The sequence below is a fragment of the Apaloderma vittatum genome, unplaced genomic scaffold, assembly GCF_000703405.1.
Source record: "Apaloderma vittatum isolate BGI_N311 unplaced genomic scaffold, ASM70340v1 scaffold16331, whole genome shotgun sequence".
Taxonomy (NCBI): domain Eukaryota; kingdom Metazoa; phylum Chordata; class Aves; order Trogoniformes; family Trogonidae; genus Apaloderma; species Apaloderma vittatum.
Genome location: NW_009697505.1, coordinates 19,187 through 40,967, shown reverse-complemented (window position 1 = coordinate 40,967; position 21,781 = coordinate 19,187). Strand labels below are relative to the sequence as shown.

Below are 21,781 nucleotides of genomic sequence, written 5' to 3'. Positions count from 1 at the left end.
TAAAGGTTGGTGGAAGGCACCAGAAACAGGAGCTGTTTGTGGTCGTTTAGGATCATGAGAATCTGCGTGCTCCCAACTGCTTCCTAACACCTTGGAACTAACAGTAAAAAGGCAGGAGAAGGTGGCTTATCCAACAGCAAGAAATAATCTAGTTTTTCTGAGAAAAACAAGGCCAAATAAATAAGTACATTAAAAAAATAAGAAATATTGGCTTTAAAATGTTGTGAAACACCTGAAGCTCCCAAACCAAGTAAAGTTACAGAAATCATGAGTAAATCTACGCAGAGAAGTCACTATTCCTAACTCTCTGCTAAACTTAAAGCACAAGGAATTTGTTCTGTATGTGAGCTTGAAAGTCAAAACAAGTCTTTTTAGTCCAAAACATATCCATCTGATGAACACAAAGAGTATTTTAAAAAAAAGACATGCATATTTTTAGCACGTTTAAATGGCAGCTCCAATACTAGTGTGGATTCAATTACGGAAAACAATATACACCTGGGTTAATATTTGTCAGTTTTCCCTTAGCATTCATCCAGCTGGTATCTAGCAAATGTGCAAACACATTATTGACGGGAGAAAAGAGGACTCCAACCCAGAGAATTCAGTGCTCTCAGATAAGCAATCAACCAGATGCAACAAATCAGAACGAAAGCCACCTTGCGTCAAGTACGTGACACAGATATCACTTCCCCTCTATTTCGCAGCTGCAGCTTGGGCATTTACATTTGAAAATGGCATTTATCATTGTTGTTATTATTATTATTAATGGCTACCTTGAGAGTTGATGGAATTCCTGGGTATGGCAGACACCTCTCAAAGGTCCACTCTTGCTACACCTGAGAAAGCAACCACATGCAGAAATTCTCACCTTGCCTTGTCCTTTCATCAGGACAATGTTGGAAATGATGGATGGCTGGGTCAGTCTCCATGGAGATTCCACTTGGGCAGCACTGAAGGAACGAGTGGACTTCTTCACAATATGGTAGTCCTAAAAAATATCAGCAAACAAAGGAAGTCACTCTGATTGCTCGACACAGGCACTGCGAAGTGACACTGGGAAAACTGCATGTACTGAGGAAAAGGGATGGGGGGGATCTTACAGATATATTCAGAAAAATGTTCAAGGGATAAAATCCTAGCTCATTGCAGTCAAAGTGAATCATGTCACAGTAATTTTCCTGCATTTCTCATAGTAGGATCATTTTGTAGTGTACCAGTCACCATTTAAATTAAAAAGATTAAGGGTAGCCTCATGACATACTGAAGTCCTTATCTGTTAACAAAAAAAAAAAAAGTAAGGAAAAAATCGAACAACTCTGCAACATTAAGATAGAGAGAATCAGGATTTTTGTGTTTAATTACTCAGCTCTCTAGACCACCAACTTTTAAGATCAGCCTTAGGATTTTCTGGCCACAGCAAGAAGCACCCCCTGTCACCATTCCCAGAGTAAAGCTCTCCACAGGTGGACAGCACATGCCTTTGTAGTGTCCAGTCCTGGTTTCAGATCCCACAGTTGACCTACATGGCCTTGTTTCACCATCCTCGCTTCCACAAACTCCAGACAGATCTCGAAGGACCAAAGCCTGCAAAGTGCTCAGAGCCAGCCCTGCCTTTCCACTCACCTGCCTCGCTCCTGCCGACTCCAGCTGCTGGGGCAGAGAGTGCTTTCTTCCACCCCGGGAATATTTCACCGCTATTTCATAATTCGATTCACCGTTTTCCACTGTCAGCTCATCGTCTTCTCCCACAGACTCCAAGCGGGATCCAGCACCTAGGGAAAACCACAGAAACACATCTCACAAACATCTTAGAGCTGCTTTATCCTCTCGCCAGCACGCAAAAAGCACCTCTTGTAAATCCCTACTTAAATAGTGCCTTAAAACAATGATACACAGTTCCCAAACGGGCAGTTAAAAGCTAGTTTTGATCACTCTCAACTAAAAACTTTTCCAGCTGTCACAGGTTTCCTACCATCTTTCAGTGTTGCAGAACTCCTAAGTGCTGTCTGTCGTGGTAGTGAGGAAAAGCAGAAGATAATTGAACTGGTAGCTCAGGGACAGAAAAGAAATTCAGCTGTTCTCACCCAATGGCACTTGCCAGTACACTAAGCTCTCAAGCTTCACTTATTTAAAATTAAAAGACCTGACACTGTTGCAGTATTCATTTCTGGAGGTGTCATGTCACTTTGAGGGAAATTTTTCTGGAATCGTAAAAGGAAAAATGTGCCAAATAAAGGCTATTTTCTTTCCTTCTGGCAGCGATCCTAGTTGTCTTAAAGAGAAGAAGAGTGCAGAGTTCACATAAGAAGGAAACAGAATTATTTGTCTTGAAGGACATCCTGTAATTAGCCGCAAAGTACCCGGCTCCTCGCACCGGCACTCCTCCAATTCTCATTTTCTCCGACGTCCCCACAGGACCTCCAGTGACACCAGCTCCCACACATTTATCCTTGGCATTTCCCCACCACGAAGGAAAGGGCCATTAACCCCTATTTTACAGACGAAAATCCATGTCACAGACAGGTCAAATTCTCGCAAGCTGGACCTCATGATGTGGTTTTAAGGTTACTTTAAACCAATGTTAAGTTGGAGCTGCCATGGAAAGGGGTGGCTGATTTATCCTCATCCTCACTGCCCTGTCCTTATTCTGGGGATGGGGTTCACACAACATGGGCTGATGTAGACCCACCGCAAATTTGTCCAGGAGAACTCCAAATCCATTTTCTGCCACCTCCTGTTTGACCAGTGGCTGTGGAAGCATCACAGCCAGGGGAGCAGAGGGGGGGGCCAGCCACTTGCTTTCACTCAGTGTTAAAGCAATTCTGCTGCTGCATCCATAGGCAGAATCTATACCTGCTGCCCAGGGTGCAATTTAAACCTGCTCCCTGCTTAGGGGCATGGAACTGCCTCTGCTTTTAAAGCTCCCCTTCCCTGGGCACACAGGTCACAGCTGCTGCTACACATGGCCAGGACAGCTCTCTTGCATCCTGGCAATTTCTTTCACTCCTGAACTCTCCTGGCACCTACAACTAACCCTTTCCCGTCACACCTCTCTCTCTTCCTTTAGGAAGAACAGTTCAATTCCCATCTTTTCTGCCCACCTATGAATGCAGCTTCCCTTGCCATGCCTCAGCTCAGGCTTGGGACCAGAGCTGGATCCCCAGCGAGCCACTGCCACAGGGGCTAGAGGCAGAGGAGCTTGCTGGAGGATACTAAAAATATCCAAGTAAACAGAAATTAAGGTGAACACAGGAGAGAGGGAGCCCCAGAAATTGTAAGGGATGAGAATATGATTGAGGTCTCCACACAGGTTAATGTTAAGACTCAGGGAGAGAACAACAGAAAATCTGGGGAGTGTTCGCCTTAACGGGTATCTAGGTGATGGCGTGTTGAAACATGTCACCCATCTCAGATTCAGAGCACACTGAAATATACAGAGAATGTAACTGTTAGAGAGAGAAAGAATAACAAAAAAAAAAACAAGAAAGAAGCTTCCAAAATTTTGCTTCATCTTTCTGTCCATGCAGTAGTTCAACACAGGAGGCTGAATGCAAACATCTTACAACTGGGATTTTCCTTCCAAATTAAACTAATATGATCTCCAAAGGAAAGAAATCCTATCTCGCTTCTAGAGAGTTAAGAGAAACGCACAGCATAAAAATTCTACTATTGCTGTCTTTCATCAACCCAGCTTTACCTTGGGATCGACTTCTGTATTTCAGTATGCCACTTCCCAGAGTTGGATTCTGGTTGTTTCCTTTGGACACTTCTGCACAAACTGGATCGTGAGACTTCTCTGTTTCCATCACCTAGCAAAATTAGAACAAACAAATGAAAAATTATTTACTTGTAAACCAGAGAAGTTGACGGAATTTCTCACATTTTTACTAAGGGGTAGAAAATTCCACAGCACATCATCCTTTTTTTTTTCCCCCCAAACACATGATAGTTTTAAGCCAGCCCACATTTCTGTACGTAATTTCCAGCAATGCCTTGGACCTTACTGTAAATCTTACTGATGGGTACTAGTACAGATCAGCATGGCCAGAGCTCCTCTGCAGGCTACCACATTAATGCCCCCAGACCACCTCCAGCATCCACAGCATCTCAGTGGGTGTTTCCACACACATTTTAACCAACTTTTATTGCAGTTTGTTCAGCTCAGCCACCTTCCAGAGGCATCACATCTTTATAGAGAAAACCACTTTAAGTAAGTGTTATTTTATTGTTACTGTCCAGGGTTGAATGCTGATGCATAATGGATGAAAAGCCATGGTCTTGTACCCGGCACAAACACAGTGAGACGTGTAGAGTCTGCTTACCCGCTGCGTCTGCCTAAATGCCGGCAACAATTCAAGGTGACAACGTACAGCAGCATCCTGCTTCCACACCGTCAGGGATGAGCTAAGCTGTCCACATGTAAAGGCTGCAAAGACTCTCCCCAACCCACACGTTGTGGGTTGTGGTGAACTCCGTCTCCATTCGTCGCTTCCTTTACTGATCTACAGCAGTCAAGTTTTCCTAGATGTGCCACTACGCAGCAAACCTCAGCACGCTCCCTCTGCAGACACCAATACTTTCACATTTTAATCCCACCCCCCACCATACATCCTCCACACGATTGCGCAGACAGCTTATGGCAAGGATGACAAAATTTCCAATCCAGCCACTTAGTGGTTGCGTTATACTTTCATATATAAATTGCTAGAATGCAGTCTGAAAAAAAAACAACGAAACAACCAAACCAATCCTACCCAAATAACCAAACACTCTTACTAGTAAAATAATTTGTACTTCCTCTATTCAAGCTTAAAAATGGCCAAATGTTCTCCCAAATCTGTCTCACATCCCCTGGTCCCTTTTATCCTCAAACCAAGAAAGCCAAAGTCTATCTTTTGCACAGAGTCTAGACCTTCAAAGGGTAAAAACTTCAGGAAAACATAAAACTGGAAGAAAACAGGAAACTGGAATGGAAACTGCTTTTTTTTTATTTCTCCCCCTTCAAAATGAACAGCTACATATAGTTCACAAATAGTTTGCACATCCTAAGTAGTTCTTGAGTTTTCAAGACATCATAGCAATTACTTAAAAGTTTACTTCTAGTATCACATGTTTATATCGGATTCATCTGAAGAAGAAAATAACTCCATTAGTCCGAAAAAGAAAAAAAAGCAGTTTATGATTTGGCCATCCTAATGAGGGACTAATTCCAGAAAAGAGTAAGAAATCAGATTTAAAAAAAAAATAAATCAAAACCAACGATAAGACCCAAACCATTAGTGATTAGGCCACAGCCAAAATATCACAAGCTGTCCCAGTGAGAGACAGGGATACCCAGAATACAGCAAAAGTGTTTCTAAGTGAGCCAGGACTTTACATAACATGCAAAGTCAACCTGGAGTCTACCACGAAAGCAAAAATACTCTTTATTAAGTGAGGATGCCTCCGTTGTAGAAAGGTAGAAATCATTTGCACAAACACACAAAAATCATGTAGCTAGTGGTTTTATAGGCATACAAAACAATCAGTACTCAGGGGTGTAAATCTGTGGTGGGGAAATACTTGAAGCATAGGGATGAAGAAAAACCAGAGGAATGCCTCACCAAAGCAGAGTGTTTTGTCAGCACGTTCACTGTCCTAACAGACAGGGTTGGGTCCAGACTGACTTTTTCTGACCACAACTCAGATCAGGTCTGGAGCTGTAGAGTTGTGTTGTTTCTGTGGCATGCATGGACATGGGCAGTTCCACCTGATAAGACCACACAACTCCCGGTCCAAAGCTGGACTGCTTCCCGCAGCTCAGAGCCCAGGGGAAAAACTGAGTTAGTTTGCAGCAGCAGTGTAGTAAGAGATGCTGAAATCATCAGTGCCAATTTCCACCCTAAGCCCGGGCTCAAGGGTGACCCATCTGGTATATCTTGCATTTCCACTACCAGGTGTTTGGAGCTTTTTTTTCCCCTCCCTTTTCACAGAATCGCAGAATCATCCAGGTTGGAAAAGACCCTTGGGATCATCGAGTCCAACCATTAACCCTACTTAGAAGTTCACCCCTAGACCATATCATGCAACACCACATCCAAGCGATGCTTAAACACATCCAGGGATGGCGACTCAACCACCTCCTGTGCAACAGAAGCAAAGTACAGATGCTTTCTGCAATGACATAAATTTCCATCTACTGGGATGAAAGGTAAAAAAGGAGACAGTTGCCACTCACATTAAAAACCTGCAACACCATTCCTTCACCTCATTGCTGCACAATCCTGGAGGCTGTGAGCCTACAGACAGCAACCCCTCAAACCCCACATATGATCTGCAAAAGGGCGTGTGTGTGCAAAAACCAATGCCAGGGAAAGCCTCAAGGCATTCTCAGCGGCTTCCTGAAATTACATTTTATCCTTCTTGGCTTAGGACTACAAGAAGTAAAAACATCTAAATTACCTATGTCTGTGTTTACTTCTTAAGTTAGCAAAAATGCTTTTCTGACATGAATTATAAACATGCAGGAGAAGACACTCTAGCATTTGCAATGAAGTAGATACTGTTTAAGTTACTGAGCTTGTCTAATAAACTAGCAAGAGTTTTATGCTGTTCAAAAAACACTTAGAAATCCAATTCACAAAGCTTGCAAGAACTCCCCAAAGTCGCGTGCCTGTGATCTTTGGCTCTCTCATAACTTAGACAAGAAGAAAAACCCAGCTCCACCTTATCCTTCTGGCCACACGTGAACATATCGCTTTACTGTCTCGAAGCGGCTGCCTGGATTTAACCATGCCATTTTAATTTTCTTCACTTTCAGGGAAATGGAGCTTATTATTTCAGTTCTGTACGCCTCTTATTAAGCTAAACCAATAAATCCTGCCCAACGCCGTCCTAGCATTAAGGACAAGGGGAGCTTTAACACGCACAGTAGTTTGAAGAGAGATCTAAAAATAGAGCCCATTTTGCCAGTTCATTAAGTAGCTCTGGGATCAAGCGATGGTGACATCTCAATTGATTTCAAAGGAAATGCCGGTATCACGGACATGCGGTCCTGGCACCGTACCAGAACGAAAAACTGCCCCCAGAGTCCTTGCTTGGGCAAAGCTCCAACGTGACCAGACCCTTAATTAGGCGAGATGAGGAGCAGGATTATGAGAGTCTGCATTGTCTAACCGCAAACAGCTTGGCAATCGTCACTGATCTACAAAAACAAGGCGGCACACAGGGGATGATACAATTTAATAAGCAAACTGCTTTACTGCTGCCGAGGTGGAGCTCCTAAGCTGCTGCCCTTCCCATCACCGAGCCCATCCGACTCCCCCACGGCACAGCTCTCTGCTGAGGAGCACCAGCAGCGTGTAGACACATTTAACCTGATCGTTAGGGAGTGAAACAGTGGGAGTTAGACCAAGCCACTCGCAGCATGCCAAATTCAGCCCCACCTGCACTGGAAAAGCAAGTCCACCAGCAAGTCCACTGCCCTTCTTTAAAACAGCAAGGTGGAGGAGGAATAGCCATGTCCCCACACATAACAGCACTGCACAAGCTCCATGGAGTAATTCCTCACCTTCTTCGGTCCCAACACAGCCAGGACAGTCTTTCCTTAAGCAGCACTTCTCCAGATGTATTTAATCATGAAACACCTCAACACCACTGTCTGCAGGGCAGCTGGCAGGATTAACCCAGCCACTCTCTCAGAGGAGCCAGCACCAGACCCTTCAAAGAAAACTGCAAAACATCTGATGCAAACCTAGCTTCACTTGGCCCCTGCACAAAGTCCTTCTTCCTAGTCCCTCGAGAGTCACTGATGCCTTAAAGGCTTTAACCTTTCCAAAAGTTTTGGAGATTTTCTTCTAAGATCTATTACAATTCCAGTTGTTCCAGTTACTTGTGCAATTATTTCTTGCTTTATGAGGCACAGCATGCTTTAAGCCTTAAATGTATGTGGTAGGCAGGGAACTCCACAGGCCTCTTTACCTTGTACAGAAAGTACAACACCTTCACTTTTAAATTAGCTCTTTTTCAATTTAATTGAATCCATCTCCTAGATAAATTACAAACTGCAGCACTATAATTTACTAAAATTAACACTGCAAACAACACAGAGGACTTGGATTTTCTAACCTTGGCTAGCACAGAGTTTTCCACAATGTACTGCTCAGTTTTAGGGCACGTACAAAACTGCCTGATGCTGGAAAGAGCCATGCACGAGCCAGGACACACCATGTCAGGGGCTGCAGGGGCACCTTCCCAAAACACAGCACCTCCAGATGCCCAGGGAGCTGAACAACAAGGGCTCACGGCAAGTCCAAATGAAATCCAGCTTGCATCATTTTTTGTTCAAGCTACAGGGCTCCCCTCTTTCAAACAGCATTGCATCACTGCTTCCCTCTATCACGGCACAATGCAGAGATCCAAACAGAGCCAGGGATGGAGAAGAGGAGGAACCTCCACCACTGCACTAATTCAGGGTCCTCACTGGCATCTTAGAAAAAGCTGATGCCCCGGCTTCTCCCCCGGCACGAAGCTGCTGGGGCAGAGAGCAGCTCTTCTTGTTGGCCAGGGCAGGCTCCACCAGTGAGGCTCCAGGAGGGCTCAGATTTGGGTTATATTTAACATTGGTGGCAAAACAAAACACCAGCTGCCTTCCCCCACAGCTCGTCTGGGAATTACCCGTGCTGGTACCACTGGGTACAGCCTGTGCTTCCTCCTACCCAGGGAAAGGGGATGGGAACCTCCACTACCTAATTATAAATAAAGTGTTAGAAAACTCGTGGTTCATGGGCAGCAGGAGATCAGGAAATCTGATAAATCGTCAAGAACTAGAGCTGCCCTATTTTCTGAATAGGTGGAAATGCCAAATAAACAAAACAAAAGCCTTTAAAGTGGTATCTAAGAATGTCTGGTCTGTCACTCTCCCAAATGTCTGCATTCAAAAGCCATCCTAAGCCTTCACTGTAATGCAATAGTTGCTAGAAAGGGTGGTTACTGTCAGCTTCAGGAGGTACAAAACCCCAGTGGCTATTTTTACTGCTTTTTAGCAAGTCTATAGAGTAGTCACACATAAGCCTGCACATGAAACACAACCTGGCACTCATCAGCATAATGCTAGCAGCAGTATCTGCCCATCCACCCTCAGCAAACAGCCTGGAAACACACAGTGACAGAGCTGATTTGCTCTCATCTTCCAAAACGCTCTATTTATTTTGTACAAGACACTCCAAAACCTTCTTCAATGCATTTAATAACAGGAGCCCCAATGTGCTGACCACGCCGCAGAGGATGCTGGCAGGTTCCCAGCTGTGATGGCTCTGAAGACTTACTGGTGCAATGTTATATTCATAATCAGGGATTCAGTTAAGCAAAGCCGATTTAATTTTCAGGTTTCCAAACAGGTGCTAAAATTAATAATAATGTTTTGAAGAGAAAAAACTTTTAAAATATCCTTTCAAATAGGAAGAAATGCAGAAAATCGATAATGCAGCTAAGTTCTCCAAGAAACAGATATCATAGGAAACACATGCCTTGGAAATAGTAAGATACTCCCAGCTAAATAGTTCCCAATCCTTTTTGGACCAGACTACTCTTCTTCTGCAATATATTACGCTTTTCACTAGAGACAGCTTCTAAACTACAGGAAATCAAATGGACACATTTCTGAAATGTGTACAAACAGATCATTGCTGTTCTTTTTTTCATGCTTTATCCTTTTTTCCCTCCAACCATCAAAAAGCATCACATGTTCGCATGCAGTTTAGTCGCTGCCCACGAGATGTCTCCACATGCTGTAGAGAGGTCCCAGAAGATTGGTCCTGGTAAGCAGAGAGAACAAACAAGGAATTCAGGTTGTGTGAAAGCTGGTCCAGCTCCTCTGCTATTTTCGTTAGTAATCGCCCAGTTCATGGCTTAGCACAAATCCACAGTCCATGTATCATGAAAAACAATAATTTTTTTCTGACTTTTTCTTTGTTTATTTTCTTTTGGGGGGGGGGGGTAGAGGGAAATTGCAACCTTTTTACTCATTGTGAGGAACAAAGCAAGCAATAAACAGTCCTCAACACAAACAACTCTCCTGAGAATGAAGCTAGACCTTCCTACTACTGACATCTACCCACAACTGCAGAATGTCCCCATGAGGCAGTGGTTGGAGATCTTTGGATTTTAGCTCCAAAATCACATTTTATATCATCCTAGATACATGAGAGGATATGCAATATATAAGCATTAAGTGTCTTTTCATACCTGAATCAAAGATATGAAGCCTCATACATTATGTAGGTCACATTTATTCTAGCACAGCACATCTCAGACGAGTTTTAACTGAGCCCAACCAAGGCTGGACTGTGTACACGCTCAAGAATTTGCAGATAAACACAGTGCAGATGTGATGATACGACATTCACGCTAACTCTCAAATCCTGCAGCCTTTATCATCATTCTGTTAATGTATGTGAATTGCATGGCTGTGACAGCATCTCTCTTGTTCCAGTGCCATGAGGGGGTTATTTTTAGCTTGTTAAAGGCAGTTCATCTCCTTCAAAACTGGGCAGTTATCCAAACAGCCAAAGGAGAGACAGGCTGTACTGTATCTCTCGCTTTACGGGAAAAACCCTCATTCAGAAAAACAAAGACCATGCAGAACCTGCACTGTAGATAAACTTGTGTTTCTATTACTCTGCTGACTTGGCTTTCAAACATACCACATGGGAAGAGCAAAAATTTTAACTCTAGGCATTGTCTACATTGATATTTATGGTCAAATCAAAAAGGTTATCTTCCACCAGCCCAAGCAACAGGAGATATTTCACAGTTCGTAGGCTGTGTCACATCCACAGGCAACCCTTCAGAGTACTGGCTACTGGGCAAAACAGTTTTTTTTCTCTGGGCCTGCGTTTAACATGGAGTGGCCCAGAAGCGCTGGGAGCCAGACACAGGGAAGGAGGCAACTGCTGCTGAGGAACTCCCTCTGGACCCAAAGAACACGTTCATGTTAATGTCTCCTTGACAGGTGAATTTTAGAATGTGTAAAAAACTGTAATTCAATGACATTGCTCCCCTGGGGGCCTTTCACCACTCTTCTCCCTCCTTAAACACATGCAATATGTGCCCAGACCTTCCCCAAGCCCTTGCACCAGTGCGACACCACCACCACCATCATCAGCCTATCACTGAACATCCCCCCGGCAATAAGATAAATTGCAATTGCCTGGTTTACTGTGATACACCTTTCAGAAATAACAGAAGAAGAACAGCCACATCTGGTCCCTAATTTTGTGATCTTCTCCTGCCCAAATTCCTAACCACATTCACTTTAAAAACTTGCATTTGCAGTCACCATCGGACTCGGTGTATGAGCGAAAGGCACTGCACGGGCACAGACACGTGGAAATGCTGGACAAGATGTATCTCAGAAAGGTACAGTGCTGATAGACTTTCAACAAATGCAGCACTTAGAGCTGAGCAGCAGCTCTGTGCCATGCTAAGGTGAGGCTGGACCTTCGCCTCACCTGCTTCTCCCAAGGACAATGTGGCATGAGGCAGGATCTGCTAGCCCTCACCATGAGGAGGAATGGCGTTATTAAACCGTTCTCCGGGAGAAGGGCTTGGCCACAACCAAGCCTCATACCAGGCTCTTCATCTCCCCCCCAACCCACCAAACAAAAGATTTCACTGAAAAGCAGATTTCTGCCAGCAAAAACTCTTTCTTGCTTTTTTCCTAGCCATGTAGTGTTTCAGCAACCTCTTTTGAGGCTGCAGTGCCCTAATGGGGACGAATGCTCAAGTCCTCCGAGTAATGAGGGTCCCTCCCCGCGCTCTGCCCACATTTAATTGTTGAGTTATGCTTCCTGTTCCTTCTCAATGCTAATGCTTTCTCTGAAATTCTCTTCCAGTGTTTCCAGAAGAACTTTTGACCCCAAGAGTGTTTTTAAACTTATGGCATTGTTATCCTCTTCCTTATTATGCTTGCATGGCTACAGGTAATTACGTATGGATTCCCTGGTAAGACAGAAAGGCTCAGGACAGAAAATAATTAAGCAGTCCTATGGCTCAGATGAAAAATAAAAAAAAAAGGGGGGGGGAAGGTTAAACAAATGCGTTTCTTCATATCCACAAAACAGGTTTATTTATCCACTTTCAGCTGTATGTCTTGCAAAAAGCACACCAGTGGGTTTTGGCAGGCAGAAGGAAATCCATCTCATGCAAGAAACCTTTAACCTGAGACATCCTGTTTCTGTTACTTACAGAAGGACAAAGATCTCGCTGGGTCACGGCTGTCTCGGCGTGCAACGCGCCCACAACTCGTGTGAAGGTACACATCAAACACTTCTGGTCAATGCAAAATGATTAAACATGAGTAAAAGGGGCTTGCCAGCCCACTGTAGAGGGTCACGGAGCCAGGGAGGCTGCCAGAGGCTGTGTCTCCAAGGGCTTGCCTGCACGGTGCGGAATGCATGGGAGGAAGGTGGCCTCCCTTCCCAGCTACCCCCTCAGTAGGCAGAGGTAACAATGACCTCCTTTCCCAAGTAATATATTTTTCCCTTCTGTACAACTGTGCTCTGCATGGAATAGACTCATCTCGTGGTCCTGCCTCCAACATCATGAGCAGCAGATACCCAGGGGAAGAGTCCAAGATTAAGTAAAGTACAGAGGAACAGTCCCCAGCCTTCCCTCCCTGCCTCCTTCAGCTACAGATCCAAACCTCCCAAGGCACACACCTTCCTCTTGTATTTATTAAGTTGTTGGAAATCCAAGCAATTAATATGAAGCTAGTTGCTGAAGTTCCACACGTCAAAAATAAAGTATGCAGGTCATCATATATTGAACAACACAGCACTACCAGAAACAAAGCAAGTAAAAAGCACGTGCCTCTGTCTGGGGATCCAAAATGCCCCAAATTCATCAGACACTGCAAATTCTTGGCAGACATGCTTTCTCTTTAGAGTTATTTCCCAGGTTGCTCCACCAGCCAGCAATACAGTGACAGATTCAATTTCAAACAAGAGAAATAGTAGGAAAAGGAAATTAGAATTAAAAACAAAGCATCAAAGGCAAATACTGTCATATCATCCTATTTCACTTGGACATAAGTAATAATATTTTAAAATAGCAATGTCAACTGCACAAGACAAAACACGGATTTGGGGGGGAAGTTTAACATCCCCAAAGTGCCTCAGGACAACTTAGTACACCACAACTCTGTGGCTGGATATTTTGTATCTGGAATTAAGGAACATTTTGGCCAAACTGCCTCTGAAAGAAGGCGCTTTAAGGATATTAATGTAATCCCTTTTCTGCCTGCCAGCAAAAGTTTTATTAAAGTTAGAAATTTAAGAGATATTTCACATTAAACTGGGTTTTACATTAAGGAGACTGTGTAAAAACAGAGCTTCAATTAAATTGTATTATGATATTAACAAAACAAAACAAGCGGTGTTTCAGAGAAGACTTATAAGTCTTAATTTAAATTACATTTTTCAAGTGTCACTAGACTCTTCTGCTGTGTCCTGTGGACTCATACTAGCTCACATTACATTTCCCTGGCTGCAAACACTGTAGCAGAACTTAAAGAGTTTTAAAGAACTTCTTTACGTGGAAGAATTTTAACATGTAGCTCCTAGAAAAGAGTTTGTTTTATTTTGTTTGGGTTTTTTTTTCTTTTTACTTTTTCACAGAGTCGTAGAGTAAGCCAGGCTGGAAGGAACCTTTGGGGTCCCTGGTCCAGTCCCCAGCTCGAAGCAGAGATAACACAGACCAGGTTCCTCAGGGCCTTGTCCAGCTGAGTTCTAAATAACTACAAAGATGAAGATTTTAATATATACCTTAGTTTCTAAAGCAATCAGGTGCTAAGGCATTAACAGCAAGTTCATCAGGTCTATAATTATGTTTCTGAACACTCAGCACTGAACTATATTTACAGCTAAGTTAATGAGAGAAGACCTTAAAACAACCCTAAGAGCTCCTGCAAGTTTTGTAGTATCTTTTACGCTTGTTCAAGAATTGGACATACAGTGTGCTGGTCAGAAAAGTGGCGAAGTCTCAGCTGACAAAAAATCACTCTGAATTACTTGCTGTTATCTAACCATCCAGCATCTGACAGTATCCCTTCTTGTCTCTACAAAGCCTTGCACCGTAAACAGAAAATTTCATTAATCTCTTGACAGAGGTGAGAAAATGGTGGAGAAAGGTAACTCCTGGCCAAACCTGGGTTGAGAATAGGTTTCAAATCTAAGAAATCTGATGCTTAAACTAAGACCACAGTCTCAGCCACCTGGTCCAGACCTTGAGTACCACCCACCCTGGAAGTCTAAACCAACTATATTTGCACTGATTAAAAATGGTCCAGATTAGCTCCTGCTTTAATCATAGAATGGCTTGAGTTGGAAGTGATCTTGAAGCTCATTTAGCTCCAATCTCCTGCTAACCTTTGTCTTATCACTACGCTCCCTGATGAAGAGTCCCTCCCCAGCTTTCCTGTAGCCCCTTCAGGCACTGGGAGGCTGCTCTAAGGTCTTTCCGGAGCCTTCTCTTCTCCAGGCTGAACAGCCACAACTCTCTCAGCCTGTCCTCGCAGCAGAGGTGCTCCAGCCCCTTGATCATCTTTGCAGCCTCCTCTGGATCCTTTACAACAGCTCAAACCATCAGTGACACTGTCATCCCTTACCTACAGTATAAATATAACGTAATATATCTGAGAATGAGAAGATATGCGAGTATCACCAAGAATAGGAGCAACAAAACCCAGTAATTTCCAAATCAATATTGCAATAATCTGTATGACTATACCTACCTATACATCTATACATATTTCAAAAACAAAATCATGTGATGCTCCAGGTTCATACTGACCTTCAAATCAGCTTCTAAGCCTTGCTATGAAAAATCCCCTTCCATCTTGCCAGGTGGGGGAAAAAAATGTCACATGTGAAGTTTCTCTTTTCCATGCATTTACCTTCCCACGTCCTGCCTGGTGGCACACAGGATTTTCACAGCCTGCCTAACCTTTCCTGGTAGGCTGCCCTGGTATGATGGGGATGGATCAGACTGCAGGCAGAGTGGAGGTGTGTACACTGTACAGATTACCGGCCTGGGGCTGCAGAGAGCCATGTCTGCACTCCCAGGGCTGAGACAGCAATTATAAGGGGAAAGCAAAGACATCCTGTGCTTTGGATTAGAAGAGGTAGGATTTCACAGGCAGCTCAAGCCAAAAAAGAAGAGGTCCTGAGAGTCACCAGTAACTTATTACATCCCTCTGAATTACATCCCCTCTAACAACAAAAAATAATAATAAAAATGGAGAGAAGAAGAAAAAAATAAGCTTGTTGCCATTCGTCTAATGTATTTATTGTATTCCATTTTCTGTGATTTCCCCCCCACCCCCCAGCCATGTGTTACGAAAGCACAGAGGTATTGCCATCGGTGAGATGGGAGACAGGAAGGAAAAACTGTCTCTGAATTAGGCTACCAGCACTGCTGGCTGCAGCGGCGCTGGGACAAGGACTGAGGCAGGCTCCAAATTCAGGTCCATGCTGAAGGGCTCTTGGGCAGGCTCATGCAGCTGGCTCTTCATGGTGGCGTGCATCTCAGCTGCCTCGAGCTTCCCCTAGCATTATGCTAAGCTGGAAAGGAACACCCGATAGAAAAAAACCCAGCCATCACTGAAAAAGAGTGCAAAGCCTTCCTGGAAAGTCAGGAGCAAACCAAGTTAGAAATAACTCCTAGTGCATGCCAAAAGAATCACTGGGAGCTAAATCCTGAGGTGACACTCAACCAAGTTTTGACAAAATTGATTTTTATGTTTAAGCGTTGCTGAGTCACAGCCTTACGAAAGATTACCAGAATTTGAGACATGTTATATAGAAGAATTTATAAGTATTTTGATACTTTAAATACTTTAAGGCCAGAAGAATGCTTAGGTGCCTACTCAAGTTAGCACACAAACACTACACCGTCATCAGCATGCCAAGCGTTCCTTTTTTTTTTTTCCATTCCTCCCCCAAAAAATGCACCCTGGCACATAGAAGAGAATACAGTGCAGAAATAACAGAACTCGTCACTGTAAAGAGATGCGTGAGAATGAGGACTGTTATAAGCATAGGCTCAAAGGAAAGTCAGAGATAATAGATGAAGTGAACACGAGCATCAGACAGGCTACAGCACAAGACTCCTACCGAGGAGTGGTCTTTTGCTAAGAAAAGGTAAAGTATAAGAATACAAAATCAAAAGAAATCACCAAACTAGTATCATGTCTGAGCTATCCAAAGGTTTAAGAGATTTATTATAATTGCCACAGAAAGGAGGGGGGAAACAGACAAGAAGACGGGGAAAAAAATGATAAAAGCTTTACGTGAATCCACTTGCTTTCTCTTCCTGCAAAACCAGCCTGCAATCTCTTTAGAATAGCAAGTATCATTTTATTCTTTGTCTGTACAATACAACAGAGGCCCAGAACACTGATGAAGTTTCAGAGAGCTGCTACATTACAAATAAATAACAATAATCCACTTAATCTCTCCTTAATGCAGCCCTGAAGGGAATGCAAGCGAGATTATCAACTGGCAGCATTTATACAGCAGAACTTCAGTTATGGTTCACAGGCAAAAATACATATCCCTCCTCACAGAAGTGTCTTTTGGCTTCAACAGAGAAAATAAAAATCTTGAAGACTTCATAAACTGTTAAAGAAGTTTAGGTACAAAAGAAAAGGAAAGAAGAGCGTGTAACCATGTAAGCACTGCGAGAGGCTTTGCATCAGATCCAACAAAAGCAGTGGAAGCAGTGGAAAACAATTGAACGGCAGAGAGAAAAATAAAACCGTGATTGCCACATAGCTTGGAGGACACGAGAGCTCCCGCTCCACGTACTCCTGCTTTGCTGCAGTGCAGTCGCAGGGAAGGCAGATGCTGTGGTAGATGCCATCCCCGTTTCAGCTCATCACCCATATCCCATGCAGAGAAGGGCTGGGTGGGATTGCCTTGTCCCAAGCACCTGCTCCGTGTCAGGCTGCAGGAGAACGTGACAGATGCAAACAGGCATCAAGGGAGAGATAAAAGCGTCACACCAAAACCACACTTACAGCAAACAGTTTTTCAGGAGACATATTCACTCCTTTCACATCTTCTTCTTCTGGCTCTTCGTTTTCCTTATTGTCAGTGCAAGAGACAGAGTCTTGGACTGAGCAAGTGCTAAGCAAGTCTGGCAAACTGGTAGTTGGGTACTTCAGAAAATCCCCTTCAGCAGATTCCTACCCGAAAGACAACAAAATATGTTACATCACATGCAGAAAACCACCAAAGTCATGGTGAAACTGCTCCATTTCACTTTAGCTCCCTGGTAACCCCCTCCTCATTACACACTTCCATGTGCTTTAACTTTAATGGCCCAGTTATAAAAAGCAGACCTGGTTTTAGAGTGCCTATGTGATAAACACAGGGCACGACACATCTAAAACATATAGATTTTAAAATTTAGAATTTAAAATAAACAGTTCTCCAGCAGCCTAGTCCTCCCACTTTGGGTTTATTAAATGTCACTACAAGCAGACTCAGAGTTGAGAGACCTCATTATTCATTTTACTGCATCCCAAATCACACTGTGTGCGCCTTCTCTCTCCCTGCAGATGTTCCCTCCACAGGTTTATCTATCTACATGCATAAGAATAACATACCAGCAACCTTACTTCGGAGAACAGAACAAAAACTGACCCATTGCTCCTCTACCAACTCATTCCTGATGCTTCACAATCTGTTTCCAGTCTTCGGCAAATACATGCATCAGCTGAAAGTGGTGGCCAGACAGATTCTCATTTTACTGCTTTCAGAAGAATAAAAAAATCTCGCGTTCAAGAACGTTCACCAGGCCAAACTGCAAGGCTGCTCTGCCACACCAACACGTAACACCCAGAGGGAGCTGCTGGTGAACACCTCACCTACCCACACCTTTTCTGAGAGCTCCTGAAACACAGCACAGGCTGGATTCCCCACAGCTTGCCTTTCCAAGTCCTTCTCCCAAGGACATGAAAACTGACCAGGTGCACAGAGCACAGGCCAAACAGATTCACAGCCTGACCAGGAAGGTGAATTTTTAGACTGTAAGCTTATTCACGATTACTATTTTGATGCAGTCATCAGATGAAGAAGCTGGTGATTTTAAGGAGAAATTTATGCTGTCTACTACCTGGTGTTTCGGCAGAGAGTCCAATTGTCTAAAGTAAATACAAAATGTACCTACTTCAAGTGAAAGCATGTTGTTTCCAGAACAAACACTGGTGGGGTTAGTACCAGAACGTAAGCCTACAGAACGTCTCCAATGAACTTCACTGTCTAACCGAAATGTTAAGAGAATTTAGAGGCTCTATACTTCAAATATGGTGGGATCAAGCCTCTGGGCAAAAAGCATCCCAGGAAGCCATAAAAGCATCCAGACACTAAACCCACATAAGCCTGCATCAGGTTGGCTGGGGCAGCCTGAAGATAAAGCTAAGGAAAAAATTTTAAATACTGACACAGTGGATACTTCACACTTGCACCTGGAAATGCAGGTTTAAGAGTGGTCCCTTTGGCCCAACACGCTCCTGGCACCACCCCAAAGGCCCTGATGGCTCCCAACTGCAGGCAGGTTCTTCTTTGAGACCCTGGGCACTTTCAGGAGCTGGTCGGCCCCCATCAAATGCCTGCATCAACACAAACAGAGGAGTAGCTGGCTGTGGTCCAGAAAGGACAGTAAACTGGGGTGGGCAGGATTTTCTTAAACAAAGAACAAAATATTGTGTAATATCTGCTCAATCTCTCCATCAATGAAAACAGAATGAAGAGCTTGACTGATAAATGAGTTCCACTTTCATTTCCCTGAAATTTCATGCTACTTTATCTGCAAGAGCTCAACTCGAAGCTATTAACAAGGACAAAATAAGGAACTCAAGCCAAGAGATCATCATCAAGAGACCTGAGGCACACAGATAGGACAAGAGATGAGAGCAATGGAGGCTGTGCTGGCAGGAAGCAGAAGAGGCTGAGAACAGCTTGCTTTATTTAGCATATATTTTAAGAAAATGGCTTTGGCCAAAACTTATGTAACGTCTGCATGAATAAACAGACTCATTTGCACACTGAACGACAGCGGCAATACAAGCAAATCATTAAGTCAGTCTATACCCTGCTGATTTGCCACAGATTTACGGCAGCTAATGATGTATTTCCCGTAGCTGTGCGTTAAATTTAAGGGAGCAAACATGCACATGAGATTCCCTACGAAAAATACACCCTTTCCAAGCAGCACTTGCACAAGCTTTTATGGATGTACATTCAGGAGACCACCAAGGAGAGGACTGTACCTTGCTAGCGACCACCAGCTGCACCAGGCCAGCAGCAGAGCGAAGGAGAGCCACGGCGTCCTGGTGGGAGAGCCCAACCAGTGACTGCCCGTTGATCATGAGGAGCTCGTCACCCACTGTCAGCCTGCCGTCCCTGTGGAAACAGAGCAGGAACAGGGAGCTGCAGGGTGGTCCTTCTCCAGTGTCGTGCTCTGGTGGCACATGGCAGGACATGCAGGGATGGAAAACATGAGATCTGGCTGATGCTAAGCTTGCATCAATCAGTGCTGTGCTATCTGCCTCCAAAAAGTAGCTCAGAAAGGTGTTCCCAGGAAATCATTGATATAACCAGAACCACTTTACTCTCTTTGCAGGGCTGAAACCCCTCAAACCTCCTCTATGCCCCATGAGAGACAGTCAGAAAGCAGCAGTGAACACCAGCTGCCCCGCTTCAGGGAGCAGGGCTGGCAATGCCCTGGCTTCCACGACCCACGGTCACTCACTGCAATCCCATGGGAAAGACCCATCTGTCAAAAAAGGACTTGGAGAAAATGCCCCACAAGCCATTAGGGTCCTTGCTTTACACTTCATGACCAAGCAAGTGTTTAATCTGTCTATAGTTTGGACTAAACAAGCTCAAGAAACTTCAGTAAACAATCACAAAATTAAGTTTTTAAGCTAAAAATGCCATATTCTCATCCTCCAACAGCGGAAGGGCAGAACCCCTACACCTGTCTCACAACTCTGGCTAACAGCAATGGCCAAGTATTCTCCACTACACCCACTCTCACAAAAGCGCTGCCATCGTCTCACCTGTGTGCGGAGCCGCCTTCCTCCACGTGGGTGACGATGATGCTGTGAGGGGACCGCTTTGACCCTCTGCCTCCTGTTATCTGGATTCCCAGTCCGTCCGTCCCCTTCAGGATGTGCATCTTCCATATGCGGCAACCTTCTCGCTGAGAGAAAACGTGCAGAGAGTCCTTGAATTTGGATTTGGACACTGAGAGAGGACTGGGAGGGTACAGGAGGGAGCTATTTAGCACCTTGCTGCCCACCACCACGCATCCGTACAGCTCAAGCTATACGGGCATTTTTGCTGAGCTTTGCTGTGTTAGCTGTGGTCCAAGTGAAGAAGGCAGAAAGAAGGATGCACAGAGCAGGGTCAGCACGTAGAGGTTTCCTTGCAGAGCCTGTTTGCAGCTTTTCTGAGCCACGCACGGGTGCTGCTCTCAACGCCCTGATACTTCTTGAAGCCACCAGCGGCCTCAAAACCCTTCGCCAAAACTCAAGGATGAGGTGTGCAGGGCTGCAGAGGAGCAAGATGTTGTTCAAGGGGGACCTTGAACACTGGGTAGCGCAGCTGCTATTGCAGCAGGGACCAGACTGGCAAGACATAGCAGCATTTCCTTCTCCAGAGGGGTTTGCAGGATTTGAGACACAGGAAAGAAAACACCAGCTTCACATTATCAGCTGCCAATTAAATATTTCTCACTGGAGAGCTGTTGTACGGACTGTAAATAATAAATTTATCCACCGCAGAGAATGACTTTTCAGTATAAGCAAGGTAATTAGCAACGTTTAGGACACTTTCACTTTTATTTTTTTTCATGATTATAAATACTAGTCCAAAAAGTGCTTTACAAACTCCAGAGCAATACGAAATGCAAACGGAAAACTAGCTCCCATGAGTCCCACCACAGGACTGGGCACAAGGAAACACAAGCATGGTAGATATCAGCGGAGCAAAAAAAGAAAAACAAGCAAGCAAGCGAGACACATAAGGCTGTTGCCAAGACTCTTTCAGAGAGGGGAAGAACTTGGATAACAAAATTATGAGAAAGGCTTGGAAGTTTGTTTTCAAGCTTGCAAGACAGCAAAATGCACAATTCAAAGGCAGTTTTTAGGCCATGTGTTGTAGTCACCAGGCACCAGGTCAGCTATTTCTGACTGGGTCTGTTCTGCACATAAGTAACACTCTCGCAGTACACAAACACCCAAGTAGCAAAGATGATTAAAATTTCATGCCAAACCGTGAAAAGCATGTACAAATTCCTGCTTTTTTTCTGAGAAAGGGAACTGCTAAATATATCAGCAAACCCAAGGGTTGTGACAGCAATCTGCAGATTTTAGGCCAACATTGTTTACCGGAGCCTTTATTAAGTGAAGAACATGTGACTTTTTTACCTATGCAGAAACTTTTAAATTCAATACAAGTTAAATTTTTCAGATATAGGACAAAGAGGTTATTATCTACAGCAGTATCTTAAGAACAAAGTAAATAATAATCTTACAGACCCCCTATCACCACAGGTAGGAAAAACAAGAAAAACACACCAGGTGTAGTAAGAGGTAACCCACAGGTTTGAGCCCAAAACCATATACACCTGTGGGTAATTTGTTTACTTGAAAGTCATGCACACGAGCAATATCCCAACAGGTTTAACCAGGATCCTCACTGCACTGATAAAACCTCAGTCTCCTGCTGAA

The 21,781-nt window shown here is 44.0% G+C and overlaps 1 protein-coding gene across 1 annotated transcript in view; it reads right to left on the bottom strand.

Moving 5' to 3' along the window:
• Window positions 1-21,781, bottom strand: part of PDZD2 (PDZ domain containing 2) — a gene marked incomplete at both ends in the record, with an annotated part of 54,128 nt that overhangs the window by 20,826 nt on the left and 11,521 nt on the right. Inside the window, 6 exon segments of the mRNA XM_009877661.1 lie at window positions 872-991; window positions 1,627-1,775; window positions 3,701-3,812; window positions 17,060-17,227; window positions 19,316-19,448; window positions 20,108-20,250. Coding sequence (XP_009875963.1) covers window positions 872-991; window positions 1,627-1,775; window positions 3,701-3,812; window positions 17,060-17,227; window positions 19,316-19,448; window positions 20,108-20,250 — 825 coding nt within the window.